Source organism: Oncorhynchus mykiss, chromosome 13, assembly GCF_013265735.2.
Source record: "Oncorhynchus mykiss isolate Arlee chromosome 13, USDA_OmykA_1.1, whole genome shotgun sequence".
NCBI classification, from domain to species: domain Eukaryota; kingdom Metazoa; phylum Chordata; class Actinopteri; order Salmoniformes; family Salmonidae; genus Oncorhynchus; species Oncorhynchus mykiss.
In genome coordinates this window covers 36,035,027-36,054,401 of record NC_048577.1, presented here as the reverse complement: position 1 = coordinate 36,054,401, position 19,375 = coordinate 36,035,027, and the positions used below count along the sequence as shown (strand labels likewise).

The window sequence follows — 19,375 nt, the reverse complement described above, 5'->3', positions numbered from 1 at the left end:
ATGATCTATAAGAGGATGGCCTCATTGTAATGGCTGGAATGGATTAAATGAAACGGTATCAAACACATCAAAACCATGTTGAACTCCGTTCCATGAATTCCATTCCAGCCATTACACAGAGCCCGTCCTCCTATTGCTCCTCCCACCAGCCTCCTCTGATGGAGAGACAGACGCAGACATTAGGCAGAGACGAGCGGGTCGGTATAGGTTGGGGCTGGCCTGCCTAGGATCCGCCCCTTTGCCACTATGATTGACAAGTAGGCAGGACAGGAAGAAACCTATGGGTCAATCAACCCTGGCTGTGGCACAACCCTGGGGACCGGCCTCTGACGTGACACTGTGACAGGCACCTAGGAACCAGTCAGTCGATGATGGTAATGTGACATGATCAATACATTGTCCAGCTCTCAATGAGACCCCTACGTGTTATATACATAGACAGTGTTAAACTGAAGTACTTCCAAATGAAAATAGTTGTTGAATTTAGCAATGCATTGGAATTTTTAAATACAGAATACTGATTCATAATTCCACCCAGTTTTTCTTCGTTCTTGCTCTCGGTCTACACGATTCTCCATCTAAAGCTTTTGCTCTTGCTTTCTGTCCGTCAAGCACTGACTCAGGCTCACGTTTACGCCACCTCTCCCTCTCCATCTTTCTCCCCCTCTCTCAGTTATTAATACATCCTCCCACTAAAGTTAGTACAAACCTCACTCTCCCATGTTCTGTAGTTTATGTTTTAAGGAGTGATAGACTGGGCAATTTATGCTTGCGGTGCCTGGCATCATCTCCTTCTAAGGGTTTGGGGAGCAATTTAGTGTGTGTGTGTGTGGGGGGGGGGGGGGGGGGGGCAAACCAGCAGACCTGGACACATGATGATAGATGGATATCTACTCTCCCTCCTCCTCTCCCACTGTCCATCGTTTGTTCGTTCATGTCTCTCTCTCTGCGTCTGCTTCTCTATCCAGGTGGGCGATGCCATGCGGAGAATGCAGGAGAGGAACAACATCGGCAAGGTGATCCTCATCACTGAGCCTATGCCAGAGGAGGAGAAGAAAGAGGAGCCGAAGAAAGAGGAGAAGAAGGAGGACAAGAAAAAGGAGGACAAGAAGAAAGACGACAAGAAGAAGGATGACTCCAAGAAGGAGGACAAGAAAGAAGAGAAGAAGAAGGAAGAGCCGAAGAAGGAGGAGAAAAACGAGGAGAAAAGCGAGGTGAAGAAAGAGGAGAAGAAGGAGGAGCCCAAGAAAGAGGAGAAGTGAGAGTGAGGGATTGATGGATGGATAGTCAGGCAGGCAGACCATCGGGGAGCTCTTGTCCTGGGAGCAGGGGTTTGGTTTGGGAGGGGGTGACAGGGCAGGGGAAATGTGGTGGGGGAGGGAAAGGGAGGTGTGGTGTGTGTGGGTTGGACTTGGGAGAGCGGGGGATGGGGGTGGGCTTTATAGACTCATTGCACAGCAGTCAATCTGTCATCCCTACCATCATCTCTCAGACCCCTCCCCAGTCCACTCTGACAGCGAATACTCAGGCCTGGGCCTATACCCACCCCTCCTCCCCTCTCTCTCCTCCCCCACTCAAGCAAGGGTCACTTTATTTCTGAATCCCCAGTGCATCTTAATGACAGCCGGGCTCACAAAACAGTTCCCGCCCTCACCTCGCCACCATGGGAAAATCCTATGACTCATGTCATAACAGTCTGAAGGTGTTGCCTGTTGAGACCCCAGAGAGAGTCAGAGAGAGAGAGACACACACAGAGGGACGGTGTGGGTATAATGCCCAGGCCTGGGGCGCATCACTGTTGCCTTGACAACGATAATTCGACCCATTCCAACTCACACAGTGCCCCTCCTCCCTCCATGTCGACTCCCACTATGCTAGATTGCCCTGCGCTGACTTCCACCTGCCACCTCTCCTTCCTCTCCCTCTACTGAGTTCCCCCTACCCTCCCCCTCTCCCTATGGTATAAACCCACAGACAGACCGACAGACAGAACCACACCCACCCACCATCTCACATACGGTCCAGTGTTGTGTTATGTCACTGTGCATGAGTCAGTCAGTGCTTGCTTGTCTGTGATTGGCTATCAGCTCCCCTGGAGATGTTTGCATGGCTGTGTGATGCTTGACTCCAAAGCCAGTGGTTTACAGAACTCCCCTGTCAATCATCACGACCCATTCTTTATTTAAGTATATAAAGAAAGGTTAGTGGCACATCCCTTAAATGCCATGGCACTTCTAGTATCACAAAGCTCCACCTCACAGCTGAGCCCACACTACATGTCCCATAATCCTAGAGGTGACACACTAGAGACCAGACGATAGCGTGTGACAGGACAAAGCTCCAGACAGTGAATTAATGAGCCATTTGGTCCAGTATTCGATAGGGAGGGAGAAATCAGGGCTTAGTCTTGGTGCTCTGTAGTCACTGATGTTTCTAATGAACCAACTGTTGGCAAGCAGCGCACAGTGCCAATTAGGAGAGAAAATTGTTTCTCTTCAAACAAGGGGCACAAACACACACACACACACACACACAGGACGATGTGTTCAAAGAGGCAGTGTTGTGTAGAGACACTAAAACATTTGAATGGAGTAAGATAGAGTGAATGCCGCCCAGTTCCTTGATATCAGACCCTGTTGCTCCCCTGACATTCCACTCCTTTCACAGTGACCGCTCGCTCGCCTGTCCTTCGCCCTGATCTGGAACAGGGGAGTTTAGAAGGGTAAAAGAAAAAAAAAAACTCCTTCTGGTGTGCATTCTCACCCATCCCTCCCCCTTCTCCTTTCTCTCCATCTCTCTCTCTCTGTGGTCGGCATAGCAACAGGCAACAGGCTGGTCAGAGATGGCGCTGTGGTCTATTTCTCAGTCTATCTGAGTGAGTGAGTGAGTAGTAAAGTGTCTAATGAAACCCCCGGCTTTAGTACTGAAGCTGTAGTACAGAGCAGTAAAATCAGGCTAACATCCTAGTTACTACACTCTACACTACTACACTCAGCATATTATGAGGACATTCAAATCCCATATAGTCTGTGTGGGGGTGGCACACCTAGGGTCGCAATCAATAGTTGGCCTCTCCCATACGAATGCCCCTTGTGGACATAATGTAGAACAGCAAGACTGGTTTTCAGAAGTTGATTATAGGGGACTCATTTGTATCTATAAAGCAGGGTTTTGTTTTCAACCTCCTCCAAATTATATTGAATTCATCTGATACTCATTCTTACGTCAGAGATGAATTGTCTATAATAAACCATGGACGGAAGCTAAACCCGTTATGAGCAGGAGCCCTGCAGTACGGACTTCAAAAACACCCCACTACTATCCCATTTGGAAACATGTGAGAATCCATGCTCTTCACACACTTGCCTGTCTGCCTGCCTGTCTGTCTGTGAAGCGTCTCAGATGGTGACTATAGTGACTTTGCAAAGAAGCTGTTGTGCTATAATGAGTGGCCTCCCTCATGTCGTGTTGTCAGTCATTGTGTGTGAAGATGTGCGTGTCCTCAGGTCGTTTGTCAGGTTACAAAAAAAAGACTCCCACCTGCCCCTCCTCAACCCCATTACAACCTCCCCTTCCTTACACTCTTTATCTGCTTCACAGCTGTCTAGCTCTCTTTCTCTCTCTCCTCCCCTTCTCTGATGAGGCCAATGTTAAGAGGACAGTTGGTATAGGTATTTTGCACTCTGCTCGCTGATCTTAATGTACTTCCAGGCATGGCAGTCCCGCTCCAGTCCCGCTGGCTCTGAGTCCGCTCCGCTCTTTCCCCACTCAAAGAGACCATACTGTATCTGCTGAAACTCACGGGAAGTACAGTGGAAGTGACATTTTTGCATGCACGCGAAACACAAGCACACATCTCCTCCTCTACCCTCTGCCAGCTTCTCCTGGGTGGCAGCTCAAATGAAACCATTCATTCATCCAGGGCTGTGAAAGTGACGACCCGGTGTAGCGGGGACAGCAGTGGGCCTGGGACGGAGTGTGAGTGCCATGCCGGTGTGGGGAGTGACTGTGTTCTGTCAGGCTCTGGTTAGTGTTATTTTCTGATCTGCTGGGCTCTGTCTGTGAACCTGTGGACAGTGTTTCTGTTTTCTGAATGCCATGTGAGAATCTCATGCTTCAGTAAAAGGATGTTTTACTTAATGTTTTTTTTTTTTTTTTTTGACCTGTGTTTTTTTTGTTTTGTTTTCCAAGGGGTTTAAAGTTCAAAGTTCATACTCTTTACGGTGGGACCTGCCTAACTACATTCCTTTTCAATGTGATGAGCCTTTCTGTTGGGCCTGACCATTTGTGCCAAACTGTATGTACTCCTCTGTCAATGCCTTGACTACAACGGTGCATTCAATGAAAAGGAGAAGAAAACAAAAATGTTTCTGGGTACTTTTCCTATGACCTTGTAGAAAAACAAAAACAATCTGTGTATGATTTCTGTCCCAAATGCTTATGGGTGCTGATAGAATTTTGCTACAGTTTACAAAAGGTTTTAGTCGTTTCTGATTGGTTGGGGTCTTGCTCTCATGCCTCGATCCTAACACACACATACACACACAGACACACAGACACACTACCTTGTTGAGAGGCACCTCCCTCCATAGCCAAACTCCTCACAGTCCTCGCTGATCTCAGATCAGTGAAATGTGTCAACAGAGTATTATCAGGCCTCAAGACATCTACTACAACAAAGTTGACGCCCACATCAGTCGACAGGCCTATGCGTTTATAACCACACCATATAATCTCCATAACAGGGGTGAGTGCATGGACAAGGTGCATGGACGATTAGGCTGCACGGCAAAGCACACAAACTACAATCTTCCTAGAATTGCAACCAACAACAAAAAAACACCAACAAAAAAAGATAAATTAAACAGCCATTCAAAAATATACATGACCAGGTGAATCGTTGAATCATGGACCATTTCTTTCATCCACCTCTCTCTAGTTTAGCTTTGTGAAACGCCACCATATGCGGGTTTCCTGTTTCTCTTAGCCTGATTCCAAATGGTTTGTATGGGATAAGAGAGAGGGGGAGGTAGCAGATGTGTAGGGGGATGTCATAGCGAGGCCATATTTCACAGCTGCACAGACAGAAACCCAGCTCTAGGTCTGTCCCAGGCGCAACATATCCGCCCGAAAGCCGATCCCAGTTCACATACAGCCTGTTGGTCTCAGACATTCCATTATCCTCTATTGCACCTCGAGAGCTCTTTGGTTCAAGTCAATTATTAGTTAGCCAAAGCCCCGCCCTCTCCCCTCTCCACGAGCACACTCATCATACCATACACACACATCACATTAACATCTGGAATTCAATTGCATGCATCCAATGGCATGTGGTGCAGAGATTATATGTCATTTGATTCAATGTTTTTCTTCCTGTTTGATAGAACCAAAAGGTCTCTTAGATGAACTCAGCTGCAGCACACGGGTGGGTGGGTGGGTGGGTGTAGTGAGTGGCTAGGGCGTGGGGTGTAACTGGGTGTCCGAGAGGACAGGATGAATCTGATGTTGGCTGTGCCTGAGCCCTAACCCACTCCTCCCAATCCCTAGCGCCCGATTGCTTTTCCAGCTTGGTGAATCTACGCTGTGTGTCAGCTTGAATCGCTTTCCCAGCCAGACGCACATTCTTATGCAAGAGCTCTAAAACCAGAGACGATCCTTCAAGAAACTAGGGCGTTTCATGCATTGGAAAACCTCCCAGCTCCCAGCTATATTGTTCCAGATAACGGGTTCCCTTTGATTGGCAGTCTTAATGTCACTGTTTCACATGGTCTCTCAAACAGCTTCCCTTACTCTTGATTTGAGTACATCTGTTGTTCATTCTTGTCTCTCTCACACACACTATATTGTCCTCCTTTCCAGTCTTGTGTCAATCGCAGTGCTTGGTGGAGTGTATTCCTAGTTAGAAAGATAATCCCAGTCTGGAGATTATTACCACATCCAGAGGCGTACAGCCCCCACCCGTCCACCCCACACACACACCCCTTTCCCTAAAAGAAAACCACCCAACGTCTTCTGGCCGTCTCTGGCTCCTCATTAGCAATCACTATAAACTGTCGCCATGTGCCAACTACCAACATATTCCACGACTCTATAGAAACGCTGTGAGTGTCTGGTGCATTTGGCTTGTTACGATATGTATGGTCCACTAGGATCTGTGTGTAGGTGACCAGGGAAACAAAGGCATGTGTGTATAGTTCATTATTCCTTCCACTGTATAGTTTAGTAGTGGCTCTGTGCAGAGGGAGTGCCTTTCCACCCCCATCATCACGGTGCCAACAGCAGCCAAATCACTGCACCTATACCTGCTCCCGCCCCCGCCCCCTCACCTCTCCTCACTGCACCCATACCCCCTCCTCTTCCCCTATCTGACACTGTCAAGTCAGCCTCATAACCAGATGTACATGAACCCGTCTAGGGGAAAGCTTCAGAAAAACAGGTCCATTGTCACTTTCCCGTCCCGACAGCTGTTTCCACACACGGTTTACTGTGAGACAGCCATTCCGCCTACACGTTGATTTGTTTGCTAGGTTTTCGTTCCTTCTCTCCTTCGGTCTGTGGTGTTGTTTCCCACTCTTCTACTAAGTTGTCTCCACTTTTTTTTTTTTTTTTTTAAACCCTTTTGAATTGATGCTGCTTCTGTGCTTGACTGGGTTTCACTGCGTACGTGGGTGCTCTAGAGCTTGTAACGCTTCAATGTGTAATGTTACCATATGCCTTACATGTTTTCCAGGACTAATAAAAAAGCAGAACGGGAAGGAGAAAAAAAAAAAGACTTGACCCCGGAGCTGTGGCTTTGTTACTGTGTTATTAGGATGTTACTGCGAGGAAACAATGTGGAACCGCAATGACTTGATATTCTATGGCTCAGGTATTTGAGTGTGTGTACATAACGAACGGGGATGCTATCAGCGGCGGGAGTACAGAAAAGATACGGACGCTAGGTGGTTACAGTAAGATAAAGACGGAATGCTCGCTGTTAGAAATCTCCAGAGAGTCAAAACACAGTACAGGTCAAATGAACAATAGCTGCCAGGACTTTGTATTGGTCCAATGACAAATAGTAGCTCAAACACTTTTGTGTCACTATCATCCGTAAAATATCTGTGGAAATCAATTGGTCCCGATTAAGCATGAACAACAGTACAACTACAAAACTCTTAAGAACCGAAAGGACTTCTCTCGTTGGCTTATTACTATACAGACTCACACAAGCGTTCAACATTTCTTGGGAGTCTCGGGACACCGTGCAAGATACAGACAGATTCAATTCTTACAACATCGGAGAGAAACAAACACCTTGATAAAAAACATAGATAAGACTATCCTTGTCAGGTTTTGTTTTGGTCTTGAGACTTGGCAGAGGCCTCCTCAATCCCATGAGTCCTCAGTACTTCAGACAGTCGACTCAGATAGGTGGAGTCTGGATAACCATTCCTGTGTGGACACAAAATTACATTATAGCGTATATCTCAAATGGCACCCTAATCCTACATAGTGCACTGCTTTTTGACCAGAGCGCTATAGGGCTTTCCTTACATAGGTTACATCCTAAATGGCACCATACTCCCAAAAGTAGTGGCCTATTAAAAGGGAATAGGGTGGCATTTGGGACACACCCTAGGTAATAAAATGACCAGCACATAACATTGACCCCTGACTTTCTGCTCTTTACTGTTACTATTTCAGTCGAGAGTCACTAATGGGTACTGTGACTCCAGTACTCACCCAGACTTGCCCCCATGCAGGCTGGTCTTGTGGGGGATGCTGTCCCAGCTGACCCTGGCCCCTGGCTCCCTGCCCGTCACAGTGAAGGTGAGGCCTAGCCTGAAGGCTTTCTCCAGCCGCGGTAGGAGTTTCCTGGTCCTCTCACATAGGGGAAGGTAGGCCTCAAATACTCCCCCCCGAAACGCAGAGCCAGGCGTGGGGTGGCCCCTCTACAACAAGAGAGGGACATGTGGCAGATAATGGGGTGTGTTCCAGATTGTAAACGCCACAAGACAGTTTTAGGAGTTAAACATGACAGAACTTAGAAATGCAAAGCAAGCAATTACTGACAAGGACTACTTAAGACTTAACATGTTAATATAAGCTGATTTAATAATGCCAAGAGTGCATTTGGACAGTTGACATGACACGTTTAAAATGTCAACTGTAATTGGCCCATCAGATAGCCTGGTAGAGAAGTCTTGCCCTTACCCCCTGAATGCCATCTGGGATGCAGTAGGTGATCTTAACGACAGCGTCTCTGCCATGGCCTGGCAGGCTGAAGGGCATCTCAGAGTAGCTCATGTTACCCTGGACGCCCTGTGGAACTGCCACCTCAGCCTTGGGGCAAACCCTGCATTGGACGTGAACTTTGAGAAGGCACTGTGGGCACAGGGTCACCCCACACCCTGTCCTCTTCACTGACGCCCCACTCTCCCCACACACACAGATCTGTGTCCGTGCCCCAGACAGACTAGACCTTCCCGGGCCGTGACGTGTCAGAGCTGAACCTGACCTCTCCTGGTTCTCTGCTCCACTAGACTGTCTGTTGTTGTCCTTCTGGGTCACTCTGGACCTCAGGTTGCTTTCTTTTGGGGGCGCGGCCATGTCTTGATTGGTACCGCCACCATTCACTGCTCCCGGCCTTCCTCCGTTGCCTATCGCTGAATGGCTGAGAAATGTGTCAGTCTTGCTCCCGTCTGCCTCCATGGTCCCGCCCCTCTCCACTTTCTCCTTTATGACAGGGTCTTTCCTCGCTGGTGATTGGCTAACAACTGTGTTTTTGTGTTCTGATTCGCTGTTCCTCGTCCTCTTGGAAGAATCACTCCTCTGGATGTTTTTCTTCTCCCTGTTGGCACCGGGACCCTCCCCTCCCCCTCTCTGAGTCTCAGACATCCGCTGAGGGCTATTGGTCTGAAACTGTGTGGAGTTCTGGACCCCATTCACCTGAAATGGACTGGACTGATTCAAAGTGGTGGTAGAGGGGACCGAGAAGTCCTCTTGTCCCCCCCCCTGGCCTGTCTCTCCAGGGAACACCTCCCTCAGTGCTGCCCCCACTTGAGAGCACAGCTGCTTGGGGCCGATCAGAAACACGCTATCTCTCATTGTCTGGATAGAGACCTTCTTGAACCGTTGCCTCACCTCAGCACAGCACACCTCTAAAGTCTCATCTGCTGGGTCAGACACGCCTAACTCAGCCAGAGGCAACTCCTGCAAACAGAAGTCTGTCTTCACCATGGCAACCAGCCTCTGCATCTCCAACTGACAGGTGCTCACCACAGATGACTCCACCCCCATAAGGATGACAGTGATGTCACTGCTTTTGTCTGATTGGCTCTCCCTCATCTGCAGGTCAGAGGTCATGTCCTGTATACGGGTGGTGTAGGCCTCCTTCATGTAATTCCATATCACCATGGAGATGGTTAGCTCTGCACTGTAGGCATTTCTCCTTTCCAAGCTATTGGACCGCCTGGCTCTGGTTGTGGCTTTCTCAGCCTCACTCTGTCCTGGGTCCTGGACCTTGGACCTGGCCCGACCCGAGAAACTACTGGCCCGCTTTAGGGTGGATCCTGACCTGGAGGTTGAGATGGTGGTGGGGATGGTGCTGCCCCCTGACAAGGTGTTCAGAGTTGAGGTGAATGGGGCTGTCTCACCCTGCTGCCCAACGTGTGTTGGTATTGAGCTCAGGAAGAGTCCATTCTCCATAGAGGGGGTGAACAGGGGTTCACCTCTCCTGAACAGTATATCCTCTCCACTACTCTGTGTACCTGGCCCAACACCTGACCCTGCTCTGTCTGAGCCAAACAGGTCATGGCCTAACATGGGTCCAAGGCCCGGTCGTATACTTGGAGATGTGTCCCCTACCGTCACTGTGTCCCTAGGTCTGGTCCCTAGCCCAGCCGGCCCTAATGCCTTGAAGCGGGGGGCAAACTTATACCCTCGGGCCCCCTCCGTCCTCCTCTCCGTCTCATATTGCTTCAGCAGCTTATCTACCCTGGCGTCCAGGGATGTTCCTGCTGTGGAGGAGAGAGTGGATGTGAGTCTCTCCTCTTCCCCTGGCTTGGAGGAACCAGATGTGGATGAGGGAGATGGTAACAAGCTGGCTACATCCTTCACCGCTTCCTCTCTCTCCCCCAGAAAGAGGACCTGTTTGGCTTCGGACACATCGCTGCTGTTGCCAACTAAGTAGATGTTCCGGTCATCCTCACTGAACAGCAACTTGGGCAGCCTGACCCGCAGGCCCTCCATGGCCCTGGACAGGCCTCCCTTGGGCGAGAGGACGCTCTTGGGCAGCTGGGCTCGCCGGAGCCTGGCCTCGTTCTCCTGGTAGAGCCGGCTCAGGTCCCCACGAGCCCCCCTCAGACGCTCCAGCTCCTGCCCAATGTCCCCCACCCCGGGGACTCTCTGTAGGAACAGGGTGGTCACCCCCTCTGCAGTCACGTCCACCACCTCTACCCCATGCTGGGTGAGGATCTCCTGGTACTCCTCTCCACACTGCTTCTGCAGGTAGTGGAACAAGTCTGCATCCATGATCAGGGAGAGGTCCTCTTCCACCATGGGGGGTTCCTCAGACAGACACAGACCCACAGCACCCCCCTCTGCCTGGGCTGTCCCCTCCCACTCACAGCCCTGACCTCCAGACATAAAGTCCCTATGTGGACCTGAGCCTAGATCACTCTGCTCATCACCTCTCCTGTGATGGTCTGTCGCCTCCTGGGTATGAGTCCTCTTCGCTTGGCCCCTAGTGCCTCTAGTAAGGACTCCCAGAACATCATTGGCCACAGGTGGGGTTGTATCTGTGGAGGCCAGGACCGCAGGGAGCCCCAGTATTTGGGCCAGTGCAGCCTGAACTTGGGAGTAGAGGCCCTGCAAGGTGCAGAGCTGCTCTGGGTTGTTATAGTGGATCTGAACATCATGACTCCTGTCAAGGCTGGTCAATGCTGCCTTTCCTCCAGGTAGCTGGCTGTAATCCACAGTAACAGACATGCTCAAGATGACCTGAACGGGAGAGGGGGCGAAAGAGGGAGAGCATGTAAGTCTAAACAAAATGTGTCGCCTTTAAAAAAAAAAAAATTACAAATACCGTGTCAACAACATACCTTATTTGGGTCCAGGTCTTTGTGAGGTTCACTCAAGGTGAGTTCATACTTCTTCCCGTCCACCATCAGAATGTGTCGGCCATGTTGAAGCACGCTCCGTGCCACTGTGCGGGGTCACCAGAGTACAAGAGCTAGATCAATCTCAGTCAGAGAAACACCCTTACTAAGCACTCCTGCCCCTGGCCTCTCCTTGAAATGTATGCCAGCACCCGAGCCCACAGTTAATCAATGGTGACAGGCCACGAAGCATAATACCTTGCATTTCACAGTTAATTTGCAAATGGATGCAAAATGACGTTTAAAAAGAGTGGCTATGGTCAACGAGCCAGATGGAAATCTACTGAGAAGGAACTTAGCAGTAGCGACGATGTACGGTAGTTACTTTATGCCTCTACGTTATGGTGAAATAGTCCATTTACCACCATCAAGTCTCCAGTCTCCTGATCTCTTCTCATTCACATTCCATCCCCTACGCACCCCACCAGCCCTCCCCTCCCGGGAGCCTCAGACACATTATATGCACACACACACACACACACACACACCTACTGACCTCCAATGTCCTCAAAGGTGATGAGGGCAGAGACGGGTGTTGCCTTGACAATGGTGACAGATGATATTTCCCCTCCTCCATTCCTGGTCCTCAGGAAGTAGATGTACAGCTTGTCTGTCAGCCGGTCCTCCTTTATATCAGTGGGCAGGCCACTCACCCTTACTGTCCTGCACTGCTCCGCCATCTGCTGGGCAAAACCGGGTTACTGACATACAGGAGGAATACATAGGAGGGTATAGCAAGCCAAGTCTCCCTTCAACCAAAACCACTGATCGTGAATTGTCAATACATTTGTCATTGCCATGTAATAGGCCAACATAACACTTTTTTTTGGTGGGGGTTATCCGGGTATTTAATTAAATGACACCCTATACTGGGCGTTGCCACGAAACTTCATCAACATAATCAACAGAAACGTTGTTTTATTAAACTGCTCTGTCAACGGAGGTCATTGCTATGGAAACAGCTTGAGATACCGTTGATGCTGATAGTATACTGTGAAGAGAGATGTGCGAACTGTTCACATGGCAAGCGCACTGACTGCTTGAGGTTAAAGTAGGGTCCACAATGAGCAATAGGCACAGTATTGCTCTTTGTAGGCACAGTATGCTTCAAAACACTTTCATCCACTGTTTCAGAAATACATTCCCTTCCGCGCTCTATAAAAGAGACCATCACTTTTACCATCAGATCACAACATCTGTGAAAATCAAAGGAATGGGTAAGTGTGACCACGGGGACTGGGAAAATGAAACTTCAAGGAAGTGCACAAATCCAACGACACAATCTAAAATGACCTCAAAGTAGAGCTCTTCGAGGCATTGCTTTTTTTCCACAACGATATCAACGCAAATATCCTTACCTTAACTTTTTTAGAAGCCTCTCATAGCTCTCCTCTCGCACCAAAGACGTGGACGTACTTCACTTACATGTTGTTCAAAACATGGATGGAAAGTGAAACCATGAAGTAGGAACTGGGGAGTTAAGATTGTTGTTGTTCTTCATTGCAAACAACAGGGGGCGAACATAAGGCCAGGTTCACATGTCCAAAAATGAATCAATGCATTGGTCAATTGAAAACCTAGATTAGAATTGTCCAGTAATGATATACATTTGTCTTTCAACAAACCGTGTGTGTGTGTGTGTGTGTGTGTGTGTGTGCGTGCGTGCGTGCGTGTGTGTGTGTGTGTGGACATGGACGTGTTTAACTATACTTGTGAGGACCAGAAGTCTCGACAAGAATAATAAATGAACAAACATTTGACCAACTGGGGACATTTTGTTGTTCCCCACAAGGTCAAATGCTATTTCTAAGGGGTTTAGGGTTAAGGTTAGAATTAGTGTTAGGGTGAGAATTAGGTTAAGGGTTGGGGTTAGGATCTAGAGTTACGGTTAAGGTTAGGTTTTCAGGTTAAGGTTAGGGTTAGGGTTAGGACGGCGCACAATTGGCCCAGCCTCGTCCGGGTTAGGGGAGGGTTTGGCCGGGGTAAGCCATCATTGTAAATTTGTTCTTAATTTGTTCTTAGCTGACTTGCCTAGTTAAATAAAGGTTAAATAAAAAATAAAAAGGGTACAGGTTAGGGTTAGAATTTTGAATAAGACTGAATTATGTGTCCCCACAAGGTTAGTTGTACAAATCAAATCAAATTGTATTTGCGCCGAATACAACCTTACCGTGAAATGCTTACTTACAAGCCCTTAACCAACAATGCAGTTCAAGAGATAGAGTTTACTGTCAATTCTATGCATAGTCGAGCATCTTTTCGTGACAAAATATTGCGCTTAAAACGGGAACGTTTTTCATCCAAAAATGAAATACTTCCCCCAGAGGTTCAAGAGGTTAAGGACAACAAAGTCAAGGTATTGGAGTGGCCATCACAAAGCCCTGACTTCAATCCTATAGAAATGTTGTGGGCAGAACTGAAAACGTGTGTGTGAACAAGGAGGCCTACAAACCTGACTCAGTTACACCAGCTCTGTCAGGAGGAATGGGCCAAAATTTCCCCAATTTATTGTGGGAAGATTGTGGAAGGCTACCCGAAACATTTGACCCAAGTTAAAGAATTTAAAGGCAATGCTACCAAATACTAATTGAGTGTATGTAAACTTCTGACCCACTGGGAATGTAATGAAAGAAATAAAAGCTGAAATAAATCATTCTCTCTACTAATATTCTGACATTTCACATTCTTAAAATAAAGTGTTGATCCTAACTGACCTAAGACAGGGAATGTCTACTAGGATTACACGTCAGGAATTGTGAAAAACTGAGTTTAAATGTATTTGGCGAAGGTGTATGTGAAACTTCTGAAACTTCAACTGTAGGTCCTGGAGGTCAGGAAGCTTGGCCCCAGGGATGTACTGGGCTGTACATACCACGCTCTGTAGCGCCCAGATGCGGCTGCGATGCAACCGGTCAGGATGACTTTTTGAGGATCTGGGGACCCATGCCAAATGTTTTCAGTCTCCTGAGGGGGGAAAGGTGTTGTCATGCCCTCTTCACAAGACTATGTTTGTGTGTGTGTGTGTGTGTGTGTGTGTGTGTGTGAAACCAGCCACTGAACGCTCTGAAATGGTACACAGTTTTTCAATTTTATTTTCATAATATGTCTCACTAACTGAAGAAGAAACAGTCAAACATATGGCATTATTATGGCCTAGGCATTATTCTCGCCAATGAGATTATTAATTCAACCAAAGACAGTACAGTTCGAAGATGAAACTGCTGAAACTGCTTCTCCAATAGAAATCCCCGATCACACTTGTCGTCGATGTCATGGCGACAATGGCCTACAAGCTCCTGCGCAGAAACACGTCATCGCGTCTAAAGGGTTGTTTAGTGCTGAACTGCAGTTGTGTATTCCGTCAAATCAAAGGCACTCCTTCGATATAAAGTTGTTTTTGACGAACATAAAAACGTGTTAGTTTGTCAGTTTCACGAGGTTGGAGTAATACGAGTTTGGCTCAAATATAGATTGTGCCTTTAGATTTTGGGAAAACTAACGCAGAATTTTTCACTTCTCAAAACCCAAACCCTGGCCCGGGTATGGTCTGTTTCGCAATCGTTCCTGGATGTCTTGCAATGTTGCACCTTATGGTTAGGGTTTAAAAACTCTGTGATTCAACCATTCTCAAATGACAAAAAATATATAATTATCATTATAAACTGGGTGGTTCGAGCCCTGAATGCTGATTGGCTGACGTATACCATGGGTATGACAAAACATGCATTTTTACTGCTCTAATTACGTTGGTAACTAGTTCATAATAGCAACAAGGCACCTCGGCAGTTTGTGGTATATGGCCAACACAATGCGGCTAAGGACTGTATCCAGGCATACCGCGTTGCCACTAAGAACATCCCATAGCGGTGGTATATTGGCTATATACACCACACCCCCTCGTGCCTTATTGCTTAATTATATCATAATATTACTATTATCATAGTTGGTGAACTTCAGCAACCAGAATGCTCAGCGATATTCTCACTAGCCAATGAATTGCATCGATAAACAAGTCCCGGAGCACTACTTATCCAATCCGAGAGGAGTTTGTTACAAGTTGATGCCCATGCTGTGTAGAAGAAGAAAAAAAAACATCATGCGTTTTAACGTCGGCTCGGGTGGAGGTCATAGACAGAACTGACAAAACAGTAGGTGAGTGCTAATTTAATTCGTTCTGACCTTATACATGTATAAATATATAATTAACAAAGCTCCCTTAATAGTCAGATATTGGTATTGTAATGCTGTGTGACTGGTTGTGTGGGTAATTATTCAGTAAGCCGGGAAGGTGCATTGAGTAACATGGACACGAGCGACCAATTTGTAAGTTCATGTTGCTGCGTGAGCATGTAGCTACAGATCGTCATGATTAGTGTTTGTTACCCTGATCTAGATCTATCGCTAGGCATGACATGTCCAGGTGCGACATTGTGTGACAAATGGTTCAATTCACATAGCTAGTTAAATGTTAGTCGTTTTTGATGCAAAGTATGCTTGCTTGGCTAGCTAGTGTGGCTAATGGCTAATTTGCATCATTGACAGACCAAGGCCATCAAGTCAGAAGGGACTAATTTAGAGCTCTGGAAAAACGAACACTTATTTGGATAGCTTTAGGAGCTACTTACCTACATGTAGATGTATTATACCACCACATGCTCAAATATATCATTAAGATCTAGAACTCTATCTGGTGAGCTCCAATAGAACTTATCGTAAATGTATCGTTTCTTTTTTTCCCCCAGGGCTACAGACATGGCGAAACTATTTGAATCCATCGGGAAGTTGGGGCTGGCCCTCGCCGTTGGTGGAGGTGTTGTGAACTCGGCCCTCTTCAATGGTGAGACAGGGAGCTCTTTAAATGGATCATTTGATGTGTAACCTTTATTTAACTAGGCAAGTCAGTTACGAACAAATTCTTATCTGTGGGTTAACTGCCGTGTTCAGGGGCAGTACGACAGATTTTTAGCCTGTCAGCTCTGGGTTTTGATCCAGCAGCCTTTTGGTTACTGGCCCAACTAGGCTACCTGCCGCCCGAAAGGGATCTTGATATCATGGTAACACTTGGATGCAATACTAAAAATTACAAAGTTGTGAGTTTCATAACACTACCAACCTGAATTGTCCTAATATTTCTTCACGTGTTTCAGTTGACGCAGGTCATCGGGCAGTTATATTTGACAGGTTCCGGGGAGTGCAAGATGCTGTAGTTGGTGAGGGAACCCACTTCCTCATTCCCTGGGTACAGAAGCCTATCATCTTTGACTGCCGTTCACGTCCGCGCAACGTGCCTGTCATCACAGGCAGCAAAGGTAACTAACATGAGTCACGAGGACCGGCACAATCGCTTTCACACTTAGTCTTTCTCTGGCATAGTAAAAGCTTTTACCTACCTATCCTTCTGTCGTTTCACTTCAAGCTCTATCCAATAATGTTTTCCTTTTTAAGTCAACTGTCCTCTCGCAGTTTTTTTTGTAATGTTTTAAACCCCCCACCCCCAGATCTGCAGAATGTGAACATCACACTGCGTATCCTCTTCCGGCCGGTGACTAGCCAGCTCCCACGCATCTTCACCAGCATCGGAGAAGACTACGACGAGAGGGTACTGCCATCCATCACCACAGAGGTCCTCAAGTCCGTGGTGGTGAGTGTTAGACTAATGCCACATTTCCTTTATGGTTTTACCCTGGAGTTTTGGGTAAAAAGACTCCCTCTTAAGCCGACTCCACCTCTAAAAAAAATAAAAATAAAAACGGCTGAGTGGCATTGGGTTGCAGTGAAGTCTACACTATCCTGTTATTTCTTTGTGTGTTTATATGGGTGTGTTTGTGTGTACCTCACAGGCCCGGTTTGATGCCGGTGAGCTCATCACCCAGAGAGAGCTGGTGTCCCGGCAGGTCAGTGACGACCTGACAGAAAGAGCCAACACCTTCGGCCTCATCCTGGATGACGTCTCACTGGTGAGCTGTTTTAAAGGGATAGAACACTCAAAATGACTAATTCCTATGATTTACAATGTTGAATAACACTACCTTGTGAGAACAATATTTTTCTGCCCAAATGTTTCATTTCACTGTTTTAATGAGTAAGGAAGTAAGTGTTTTACTCAGTGGGTCTGGTCATCACTTGTACATGTTCTGTGGTTTTTAATTGAAGACATCATGTTCCTTCTTCCTCAGACACACTTGACGTTCGGTAAGGAGTTCACAGAGGCTGTTGAGATGAAGCAGGTGGCTCAGCAGGAGGCTGAGAGGGCCAGGTTTGTCGTGGAGAAGGTAAAAAGGAGAAAGGGTTTGTTTGAGACATTGACAGAGATTTATTCTGTAAGGTGATAAGAATGATAAACATGTATTTAATACACTAAGCTGGAAGTGACCCTAAACAACCAAGGGATTCTGACGTTGCACACCTTCATAAAGGATGAATAGAAGTAAAGTGTTCTCTACTTCCCCAGGCCGAGCAACAGAAACAGGCAGCCATCATCTCAGCAGAGGGTGACTCCCAGGCCGCCCTGCTCATTGCTAACTCTCTGCAGGAGGCTGGAGATGGCCTGGTAGAGCTGCGTAAGCTGGAGGCTGCCGAGGACATCGCCTTCCAGCTATCCCGCTCCCGCAACGTCACCTACCTGCCTGCCGGCCAGGGCACACTCCTGCAGCTGCCCCAGTGAGACCCACACACCCTGACCTAACCGCCCCTCCCTGTGACCAGCAAATGCATGGGCCGTGGAGGGGATGTGGGGGCGAGGGGAATGGGCTTCCACCTTTACACACTCTCCTCCCACTAACTATGGACTGGTGAAATAATTTCAGCTTCGGAGTGTGGTAAAGTTCTGATGTTTGGTCAGTGTGTGGGGGAGGAGGGAGCCTGGGGCTTGATCTATGGTAAACTACATATAGTAAGTTCTGTCAAAAAAGCTAAATTGGTGATGCAGTAAATTATCTTGGATTTGTCTAGCAAATTCAGCGCAGTGACAGAGGGGCCTGTGATATGACGACGTTGTAATTGTTAATTTAGGGAAAGAGCTGTTTGGAATATCATGAGAGAGATGGAACATTTTAGCCCTATTGTAACCACCACAGCAATCACAATACTGGGGATTTATTGATCTGAGAGGACACGCTATTTAATCAACTGGATTTACATTCATCTCAGCCAATCAAACATCCAAAGCACCCTTGTTTTCCCACTCATAACTTTAAATGACCTACAAACAAATGATCTGAACTAGTCTATCAGAGCCATATATTGTAAATATGACTCTGAATTTACCCATCCCTTTGACTGTCTATTGTGTAGAGATGGCCTGTCAAATGTCCCCTCACAAGCTAGCTTTCCTAAAATCCTCCCAGTTTGATTGCCATGGCATCCCAGTGCTGCACTCCCCTCTACTTGATTGGATTCTCTACCGAATCATCTTTGGTTTACCAGCACGCTGTCCACACCACCTCATCCATGGTCCTCAGTGACATGGCCCTCCTAGCCCAGTGGTATGAAACGTGCCTGTAAGATGGTCAAGGGTTGCATCCTTCCCTCGTTCTTTTAAAGTATGTAGTGTCTTTATTTTGGAGGGAGGATATGCAAAGCCACCGCATTCCACTCAATGTCTCAACTTAACAATAAAATTCTTATTTCTATAGCAAAGTGACAGTTCTTTTGTGTGTACCAAGTCTGTGAAACGTGACACGGTTGTTGTAGCTACAAGAGGGCCCTGTAAATGTATTGTGAGTTTTGCATCCAATTTCTGAATACCTGTACTTGAGTGCATAAATATAAAATGTAGACCAGATTTAACTTCTGTCTGCCATTGTGTAAATTCTGTATAGAGGTTGAAAGGACTCCCTAAGCATCTGTTTTTGAGGTATACATTGAGGCATACATTGAGGCAGAGAACAAACATTGTTAGGCTACCATTGCATAAATACATACAATAGTTTATACACTGACAACTAAAGTAGTGGTAGCCAGTTTTAGGTTTATATTTCTGTTACATATCAGATGTTTTTGTTATTGCCTTTCACCTCCTAGCCTAACAACCTGATATAGGTTGTAGACATTTTAGCACAGACATTTGCATAATGGGAGTTTTTTTAAACAGTACATCATTCTGTCTCGTTTACACGATGTAAGTATGATTTCCTGTTTGTTTTACAGTCATAGTTGTGGGCACTACAGTAAATATTAAAATATAATTACCTTATTCGTATGTCCGTAAATGGCATACTTCAAATGACAATTAC

General features: G+C 46.9%; 3 protein-coding genes across 4 annotated transcripts in view; 2 read left to right on the top strand and 1 right to left on the bottom strand.

Moving 5' to 3' along the window:
* Window positions 1-4,365, top strand: part of LOC110486226 (synaptic vesicle membrane protein VAT-1 homolog) — a 39,949-nt gene extending 35,584 nt beyond the window's left edge. Inside the window, exon 6 of the mRNA XM_036940931.1 lies at window positions 969-4,365. Coding sequence (XP_036796826.1) covers window positions 969-1,262 — 294 coding nt within the window. The 3' untranslated portion in view covers window positions 1,263-4,365. The remainder of the gene's footprint in view (window positions 1-968) is intronic.
* Window positions 4,366-6,593: 2,228 nt separating this feature from the next.
* On the bottom strand, window positions 6,594-12,631 carry LOC110486225. The gene is made up of 6 exons (XM_021557668.2): window positions 12,500-12,631; window positions 11,638-11,821; window positions 11,085-11,188; window positions 8,197-10,983; window positions 7,726-7,934; window positions 6,594-7,434 (listed from the first exon to the last, which is right to left on the bottom strand). Exons 2-6 carry the CDS (start codon window positions 11,819-11,821, stop codon window positions 7,329-7,331), a joined length of 3,390 nt encoding a protein of 1,129 aa, XP_021413343.2. The 5' UTR covers window positions 12,500-12,631; the 3' UTR covers window positions 6,594-7,328.
* A 2,513-nt stretch (window positions 12,632-15,144) lies between these two features.
* On the top strand, window positions 15,145-18,788 carry LOC110486224 (prohibitin). 2 transcript variants are annotated; one of them, XM_021557666.2, is made up of 7 exons: window positions 15,145-15,293; window positions 15,884-15,978; window positions 16,289-16,450; window positions 16,640-16,782; window positions 16,982-17,098; window positions 17,318-17,413; window positions 17,593-18,788. In XM_021557666.2, exons 2-7 carry the CDS (start codon window positions 15,894-15,896, stop codon window positions 17,803-17,805), a joined length of 816 nt encoding a protein of 271 aa, XP_021413341.1. In that variant the 5' UTR covers window positions 15,145-15,293; window positions 15,884-15,893; the 3' UTR covers window positions 17,806-18,788. The 2 variants fall into 2 exon arrangements, with proteins under 2 accessions (XP_021413341.1, XP_021413342.1); XM_021557667.2 differs by having other exon boundaries at window positions 15,156-15,289.
* Window positions 18,789-19,375: the final 587 nt, after the last annotated feature.